Source organism: Aplidium turbinatum, chromosome 2, assembly GCF_918807975.1.
Source record: "Aplidium turbinatum chromosome 2, kaAplTurb1.1, whole genome shotgun sequence".
NCBI lineage: Eukaryota > Metazoa > Chordata > Ascidiacea > Aplousobranchia > Polyclinidae > Aplidium > Aplidium turbinatum.
Window position 1 is genome coordinate 28,071,453 of NC_137473.1, and position 9,506 is coordinate 28,080,958.

Consider the following 9,506-nt stretch of genomic DNA (forward strand, 5'->3'; position numbering starts at 1 on the left):
TAATCTAAAATGTGCAAAAGTATGTGTATTACTCGCATATCGCACTTTTGCATGAAACCCAGGTGAATGCTCCATTCTCTGAATCGGTAGGCATGGGTTCGATATCCTGTCGGGTCATACTAAAAACTTTTTGGAAGTGGTACTGATTCTTGTTCCTGCTTGGCACTTAATAGAACGAATCACGGTAATAATGTACTCAGTTGCGCCTCTTTACGGCTGCATTGACACTGTCTGCTTTCTAAAGCTCTGAGAAGCAGCGCATTCTGCGATGGACAGCGCTGTATAAAAACAAGCATTACACTGGTCAACAGCAAATTTTAATCAGAGATGGTTTTTATGTGTCCCTAAACGTATTTGTTACGCAGATTGCAAAAATATCTTCACGTTAATTTCGAGCAACTCACGTTTTTGAGATATTTACATTTTTTGTTTTTAAAGCTTGATCAATAAAAGCTTGACTTGAGGTTAAAGTAATCCAGGGTTAAACTAATCCTCTTTTTGGAATCATCTTAAAGAAGCCTTAAACCTGTTCTTCTCCACAATGGAAATATAAAAACCATCTGTTCCTGTAGCACACTCTGTGCAGTGTGCATGTATAGGAATCTTGAAAAAATATTAATATCCTCCTCAGTGCGGTTCAGTAGGTACAGTGAATACAAATGGAGCATTTGCGGAGATCTTTAGATTATCGGCATTTTAAAGTACAAATGTTTTGAAAACTTAATGAACTGGAGAAAAAGCAAACGCAGATTCGGAATCAACGCAAAAATTCATCTACAAAAGTTTACTTGTATCTCTAACTTAATTAAAAAATTTAGTAAAAAATGGTTGACCGGTGTTATCATTATTATTATATCAACACAGCCGTTTCAAAGTAGCCCTACTTCCATAAAATAATCGTTAAAATTATCATTATCGTTCGATTTTTTAACTGATACCCATTGATTCGATTTTTTTTCAATGTTTAGCTACTGTACTAGCATGCAGTCCTTAAGTCATGACGTCATAAATTAAAGTGACAAAGCTAAAAGTTACGCATCCAGCTGTGATACGGACACGTTCATCCGGCCGTCAATTGACGAAGTCCCACTACTAGAGCTAGGCCTATTTAAGTAGAATCTACAGCTCAGTTAAGAATACTGTTTTGAACAGTTGCAACAGTTTTAACTTTTAACAACTGCGTTTTGAATTAAATATCTGAATAGTATAGGACCATAGCATAATATGCAGTACTTTATGTAAAATTGGTATATTCTTTGCGACCTCTGAAGTTCGTTACGCGACCAGCAGTTTGAGAAACCCTGTTTTAACAAAGCATTCCTATCAACGTTTAGTGACGACACAACCATCATACTTTGTTCGGTCTGTGAGTGGTTTGCACGAACAAAGCTTTACATGAAAAGTTCCTCTGGGAAAGTTTTCAAAAGTTTAGATTTATTTATTTCTCAGCTTAAATATAGCCTACAAAACTTTAGCGTACGTTATTTATCACAATTTCATAAATAAATCAAGTAACAGTGTATGATGAGAAATATAATTATTTCAGAACAGAAATGTCATATATGGCAATGACTGCTTTGTTTAACTATATCACAAACTGTTCACTTTGTCATCCTGGCAAACGTATTTTGGATGTTTCAGCAAGTTTCCTGATTATTCGGCTCTTGGTCGTGGAAGAAAACAACAAATTAACAAGATGTCGAGCTTTGAAAAAATCACTCGATCGCCGAAACTCTGTGAACTTGCAAGTTTAACCAGATTAAGATGACTATATTAATTTTGTAGGCAGGCCAACTTCCAAATTGTCACGATTTCACATTTCAAAAGCAAAGAAGAAATTCAAAACAGCAAGTTATTTGCTATTCCGGAACAGGAGAATAATGAAAGTAATAAACACTAAAGTTATTCTGTTGAAATGAATAGAAAGCCTGCTGTGTATTGCTATACTGTACAAAGCCACACCATGGCTACACCATGCATTCGACTTAATAAACATAGATATGGATTTAAAACGAAATAAGCGCAATAAAATATTTTAAAAAGTCAGTTTTTACCGATCATTCCTCTGCTTTTGTTCAGCAAAGTATCTTCGTCTCCATCGAAAACAAAAGACAATAAGAAATTACTAGCCGACACTTTCATAGTAGAACCACTGGGAAATACCGCTGTATATGTTCCATTAACGACAGAAAGCTCAACACCTTCAATGACACTTGAGACTGAAAACAAAATTATATGCTTAATTGTGTTAGTGTCTGAATTGTTTGTGCCTTTATACTGTACAAAACGTTATGATCTTTATGATAATTTAGATCTAATTATAGAGTTAGTGAAGTTTAAAATATGAGCACTCTGTTTGGAAAACTTATAAAATCTTGCCTTCCTAACGTGATAGTGACTCACACTGATGTATGGTGCCGTTTTGTAACTTTCCACTGACACGCACTAAAATATCTGAGCCAGATCCTGTGCTATCAATTTCAAACTCAACCTAGAAATACAAAAACATATTTAGCAACGTCAAATCGATTTGATAACCACAGAAACTGCAAATTACATAAAAGTTTTTACTTGTGATTTAATTGATATTATAATATGATAAAATAACATTTTACCTTGCGTGGCTACAGAAATAAAGTTTCTTCAAAAAATTAGTAAAATTAAGTTAGAAAGAAAAGAAGATAATAAATTTCTAGTGCAATAGTTCTAAGTTTCGACTGCTTCAACATAAATCAATTTTTTACAAAGTTTTGCTAAGAATGGAAAGCAACTATGACGGGCCTGTCATGAGTTAATTTGACATAGAGCGGACTGTCTAGTGCAGAGGTCCGCAGTTTGTTGTATTAGTCAGGTTCACTATGTCAAAAAAAAGAGTTTCGGTCAAAATTTTTGGAGATTAGGAAACCTATACATTTTCGGAAAGCTTAGATCATGAGGAATCCGAAAAACGTTGATTTTCCTAGGATGACCTTTAAAACATAGAATTAGCATGTTTGATAAAGTTTCTAAGTTTATTAGGAGCCAAGATATATCAAAATATATATTTTGCGGCGGCCATTTTGAAAATTCAATTGGGATATGGGGACATCTCTGCAAATGTAATCAACGTTTTTCGGATTCCTTATGGTCTAAGCTTTCCAAAAATGTATAGGTTTCCTAATCTCCAAAAATTTTGAACGAAATTACATAATGAACCTGACTATATTGCAGATCGGTTGAAACTACGCTTTACCAGCACACACCAGTTATCGAAGTGCGAGAAGCAAAGTAAAGCAACGGATGATAGTTTCATATGTTGTTCGAAATGTTGATAAAAGCATTGTTATTTTGTACGGACGAGACATAAATGTAGGCTACTGTGGTCCTGCAACAAGTGCCACGTCCGGTGCAATACAAACTATGAATGAGGGATTAGTATACCGTTATCACTTGCAGACTATTCTGTAAGTGGACAAATTAATCGGGACGAAAGTAAGTATTTCCACGAACTTGAGAAATTATATACTTAAAATAATTGCTTTTACTGTGTATATAAAGAATAATCATGCAGAAGAGCATTAATGAGCTACAGTACTAGAGCGGATTGCAGTATATCAATATTCACATGTATATTCACGTTTATTCGCACGTTTTAATTAACTTGTTTGGTTGTTTAGGGCTCACAGGGTTATGGAGAGGTAAGACTTTTCACTGACTGATGCGCAATACAAAGCCTCTCGTCTGTTACTAGTCCTCACAACCCAGGCGAAGGACATCCTGAGGGGGACTTCAACATCTGCCTGCGTAGCAAGACCGTCTCAGCTAAAACCTGCATAAAGACAGGCAGCCATGCGGAACAGGGCGGATCTAAAGTAGCCAACTGGGAAAATTGACAAAATTGCTGGCAGCAGGGCGATGGATTTCTCGTCTCACCGGAAGTACTCCAAGATGAGTTCAACGATAAGATCAGATTAAGATGTTTGACGGAAGATCCCTACATTGAGACAACAAAAAAGATCAAAAACCTCAGTCAGCGAGATACTGCGATGGTAAAAAGAACTTTTTTGAGGCTCTATTACCATAATTTTTATACCTTCAGACTATTTGCTATAATGAACAAACTAAAAAAGAAAACACACTTTTGTTTGTCAGCTAGCAGGCCCCCGAAGCTGTCGGGCAGCTTTGTAAAAGCGGCTGGGGAAAAGATCCACGGTGGTGAAATTTGATTACATGGTGATACAAAGCATGCCATTCATGATGTGGCTAAATTAAATACTTCTGGAAGATTACTCACGGAAAATGTAACTGATGAACGTGTGAGACTACGAAAAGATTTAATGTTTGGAACATGAAACGTAAGAAGCTTAATACAACCTAGAAAATTAAAAATAGTTAGTGACAAAATGAAGATATAATGGACAAAATTCCAAAAAGAGATATTTTAGTAGTTATGGGAGACAAAAATTCAAAAATAGGAAAAGTTAATTGTGCATCAAACACGCATGGAATCCATGGACTTGGTCAACAGAATGCACAAGGAGAACAACTAATAGAGTTTTGTGAAAATAATAAGCTTGTAGTAACAATACAACATTTGCACAGCATCCTCGCCGGCTGCATACCTGGAAGTGGACATCACCGATGGAAATACACGAAATCAAATTGATTATATCATGAACTCACAAAAATGGAGAAGCAGCATTAAAAAAGTAAAAACTTATTCTGGAGCTGATTGTGGTACTGATCACCAATCGGTAAAAGTAACTTTAAAGCTTCGGCTACAAATGATGACACGCTCTTATTATTATGTTATTAGATAAAGACGGAGAAGCATCACTTTAAGAGCTCTGGAATAACACAAAAGAAACAATCTTAAAATCAGCCAAGAGCACAATACCAAATAAAAACAGGAAACGACACAACTAGATCAAAGAAGAGACATTAGTAAAAACAAAACAAAAGAAAATTTGAAAGCAAAAATTTCCCAGTTGAAAGAAGCCGGCAAGAGTACGCTCAGCTTAATGGGCAAGTACAAAAGGCCATGACAAAAGACAAACAAGGCAATATAGAGCAATAGTGTTGTAAAATAGAAAAACACGCATTAACTAACTTACCGTATGTCGTGACTTATACCAAGCAGTAAGAAGCATAACCAGCAAGTTTAAACTAAAGTTAGACAACATAAAAAGTGAAGATGGTAAAGTTTTGTGGCAGAAAGATGAGGTAAAAAATAGATGGAAAGAATATTGGGAAGAACCGTACAAAAACAAAGATCTTATCGATAATGTACAGACAAATCCAAATATTAATACAATGTAAAGTTGAAAATGATACAGAAGCACGACCACTGCTGAGTGAAGTAAAAAATGCTTTAAAGGGGTACTAAAGGAAAAACCTGACTTGGCGATTTTCCACGTTCTTTGTGTTTAACATGCTACCATAAAACGATTTTCAATAAAATTTTGCCCCATTGCGGTCTGACCACCATTGTGGGCGTGCTTTTGTCAGAGCTTTCAAAATGAGATTGAGCCTGAGCAACAAAGCGTGCGACTGTGCAGTCTACGTCATAAAGGCTAGCAATCAACCGATCACGCAATAATTGTTACTGCGGGCGATTTGACTGTAGGCTATGTATGTATTTACATCAAAACAGCACATTTTAACATCAAAACAGCAGACAGTTTGCTCAAAACATCAGATTGGTAACGTGGCTTTTGTTATTGCTGGCCTTTATGACGTATTCTCGAGCAGTGTTTGCACGTTTTGGTCATTTTGAAAAAAATGAAAATAAATGAAACTCTGGACTTTGGGCCTTGCCAGCGCCATTGAAAACAAATTTTTTTCGGTAATTGTTTTTGAAATGTATTCTTGAATGTTCAGTTTACTCATTTTAATGCTTAATTCCGGTTTGAAATTTTCCTTTAGTATGCCTTTAAAAACTATTAAAAACAAAAAAAGTCCTGAATTTGATGGTACACCCATCGAACTGTTAAAAATATTGGAGAAATTGCAATGAGGATAGTTCAGAAATTTTATTTCAGAATATGGGAAACCAACATCTGGCCAGATGATTGGGTAAAAACAATATTTGACCTCTTACCAAAAAAAGGGGGAGATACAACGGAATGCAGCAACAATCGAACAATTGCCTTAATTAGTCATGTAAGCAAGGTAATGTTAACAATAATTGAAAGAAATTAAAAAACAAAGTAGAACACGAATTATAGCTCCAGAACAGGCTGGTTATAGACATTCTAGTGGTATTCAACCGGGGATACCCATGTGTATACCTGATCAAAACTAGGGTATACAGCTAGAGAAGGGTATACGAAGGGTATACAGCTTAGATCTGTGATAGTAGAAGTCACAACAGAGACAGCAATTGGCATATTTGTAAACTTTTAACCGACCTACTGGTGTGCGGTTATTACTCGCCAACCTGCTTTGTGCTTTTGAAACAGATACGCTCATTTTGGATGAGTGTGCGGTGTGGTTCGCATTTGACTTTGGTATTGTTGCGTCATTAATTACGTCCCTTCTTGTTGGTCACCTGAAATTACTTGCCGACAATTTGACTACGTATTTTCCTGAAGATAACGACCAATGTCTGGAAGCAAACTCGTGGATTATCCAACCATTTAATGAAGAATCAACAGAGGATGAGGAATTATTGGAACTACGTGCTGATTTAAATCAAAAATACTCATTCCGAGAAGTGGATTACACAGAATGTTGGATTTATTTTCTTGAATTTCCAGGATACAAAAATCTCGCGCAGAAAGCCATTGATGTCTTGGTGCAGATGCCTACCACTTATTTGTGTGAAGAAGGATTTTCCAGTCTTGTTGAGATCAAGTCAAACAAACGAAACTCGATACTTGACATTGATTCTTTAACGCGGGGAGGAATAGAGAAAGAGCTGACACCACGTTATATCCAACTTGCCGAAAAAATGCAACAACAAGATAGCCATTAAATCAACTTTTTTTGCACTTTTGCATGCGTAGTTTTCTTGTGCCCAGTTTTTTTACTTCTTGTGCACAATTAAACATTGCTATTTGTGAAGTATACGAAGTTATTAAAAATTGAAAAAAGGTGTACCACGGACAAAAAGGTTCAAGAGCACTGGTTTAGACCATGAGGAATCCGAAAAACGTTGATTACATTTGCAGAGATGTCCGCATGGCCGCCATTTTTAATGTTTAAAAGAGTGGCAGCAAAATATATACATTGCTCTATCTCGGCTCCTAATAAACTTAGAAACTTTATCAAACATGCTAATCCTAGTGTATGTTTTAAGGGTCAAGGAATCCATTAGAAGCACACCTAGATACCTAGCGTTAACCATTTTGCAATTACACCATGTAACACAATTTTGGTTTGGCTACTTTTTTTAATGCCCCTTTGTGTATTTTTGGGTGCTGAGTTCAAAAATGCAGTTAGTTTTTTCGTACCATCGTTACTTTTTAACATATTCAATTTTTGTGTTTCATCTGACGTAGCTGTAATTAGCAAGTTGTGTTATAATCTTGCAGTAAATTCCAACTAGACATCAAGATACTGTTTGCTTTATTAAAGAAGGCTTGAAGATCAACATAACATAGTTTTTTCAAATAGTAAGTTTCATTCAAAAATGTACTTTTGAGCAAGCTCTTCTTTTATGACCACTCCTGTCTTGCCTTACCAAAGACCAAATGTGGTCTCCCAGACATTGTCCCAGCCCTTTATATCGTTTTTCCATTGGCTTAATATTCTGGTGAAATCTCTCACCATGCTCCTCATTGAAGTCACCAAGACTTTCTTGGAAAACATCCATATGAGAACATAAACAATAAACTTTCACAGACCTGAAACAAGCCATGTTTTGGTAGCATTTGATTACTTTTTCTTCCAACTCTTTGTAATTTTGGTGGAACAATTGCCATCAACCATGCCTTGAGATGTTTGCTACTCTTCCTTTCCTGTTTCATTCATTCCTTCTTCTAAGCTTTTACACTTTAGCATTGTGTTTATCTGGAAACCCACAAATATTCCTCCTTTTGTTTTGCCAACCGATAGTCTAAAAAACATTGAGCCAATTTATTGAAAAACTTGTCCTTGAAAATCCAACGCTTTTACAAACTGTTTACCAAACCTCAGTTGATATGAATTGGTTGCAGTATATAAATGTTTTTCCCGACTTAGAAGAAGCTCCCTCGTAATGCACATTTCTGGAGATAGTTTTCTCTTGTCGGCCGATGAATTTTCTCGTAGTGCTCACCGTCAGCTGTACTTCTCCACAAGCACAAAAAAGCAAGAGTATTTTGTTTAACCACTCGGGAGACCAAGCAAAAATCCTAACATTTTATAGTCACCGCAAACATATTAATTAAACTAAGCGTTACTGCTTTTAATGAGCAGTTGCTTGACATTTCATTTGTGTTGATTTCAAATGGAATTGACAGATATATGTTGCCATTGTGAAGTGACACTGCTTTGAGACTTTTGGTAGAACCGTAATACCACTGAGTAGTGAGTAGGATCATGATCTATTTAAAGTTCCTATACCTCTAAGCAGTACCTTGAAGTCATCACCAAGCAGATTTCACTCATCTAGCCTGAATGTTAATAACTCTGCTTCAGATTTTTTAAGATCCAAATTCCCTATTAATTTAACCAATTCTTTTTAGCTGGAAAATGAGGTTCTGAGCTTGTTGGTGGATATTCTGCATCAGTGCCTGCTTTTTTGATTGTTGCTAAGTTTTCACTGAAGTACATGACTTTTCCATCTCAAATAATTAAGAATAAGTACATAGCATATAAGAAAGAATAATTGAATTCAGTCTCAGAACATATAAAATAACTGTTAGTGATTCACAGAAAAAACTAACATTTGATGGTGGATTTGGAACTGGTAAGGCTGAACTGTGAGGAACAGGTGCAATGAATGAGGATGTACTTGAATGTGCCATAGCTTTTCTTACGCTAGTTTTGTGATACTTTGACATGTTCATTATGCAAGAGCATTATACTAATGATTTTACAGGTCTCTCAAACTTTTGGAAGTGCAAATGAAATAACTTTTCCGGTACCCATCCTTGTAGATTAGATCGACAACTGGCACAGATTCCATGTGGTGCTCTTTACTAATCTTTATTACCAATGTCCATTCTAAAATGTAGTCCATATGCCGTCCAATAGACCTACTTTGTTTCTTTAAAACTTTATATGTGAGGTTTACTACTATAATTTAGTATCCAAATACATAACAAATGGTATCCATCCGGACAACTGCCCCCCGGAAAATTGCCCTCCGGAAAATTTCCCCCGGACAATTGCCCACCGGACAACTTCCCCAGGATAATGAACACCAAGAGAATAATAAAATTTAAGCATGACTCAGAGAAGTTTATTCATAGCGCGAAGATGTTTGGTGGCAATATCATTACTTGTAACACCGAACAAAAGAAAGGCAAGCGGAAGGATTACAAGGCCAATATCAGGCAGATGCTGACTTTGCTCTGAAAATTCGTATGCTTCCAGCTCTG

General features: G+C 36.1%; 1 protein-coding gene across 1 annotated transcript in view; it reads right to left on the minus strand.

The window, feature by feature from the left end:
• LOC145788471 (uncharacterized) overlaps positions 1-3,292 on the minus strand; it is a 259,392-nt gene extending 256,100 nt beyond the window's left edge. The window contains exons 1-3 of the mRNA XM_082600235.1: positions 3,233-3,292; positions 2,404-2,491; positions 2,055-2,219 (exon numbers count right to left, since the gene is read on the minus strand). Of these exons, the coding sequence (XP_082456361.1) occupies positions 2,055-2,219; positions 2,404-2,491; positions 3,233-3,292 (313 nt within the window). The remainder of the gene's footprint in view (positions 1-2,054; positions 2,220-2,403; positions 2,492-3,232) is intronic.
• Between the last annotated feature and the right edge of the window lie 6,214 nt (positions 3,293-9,506).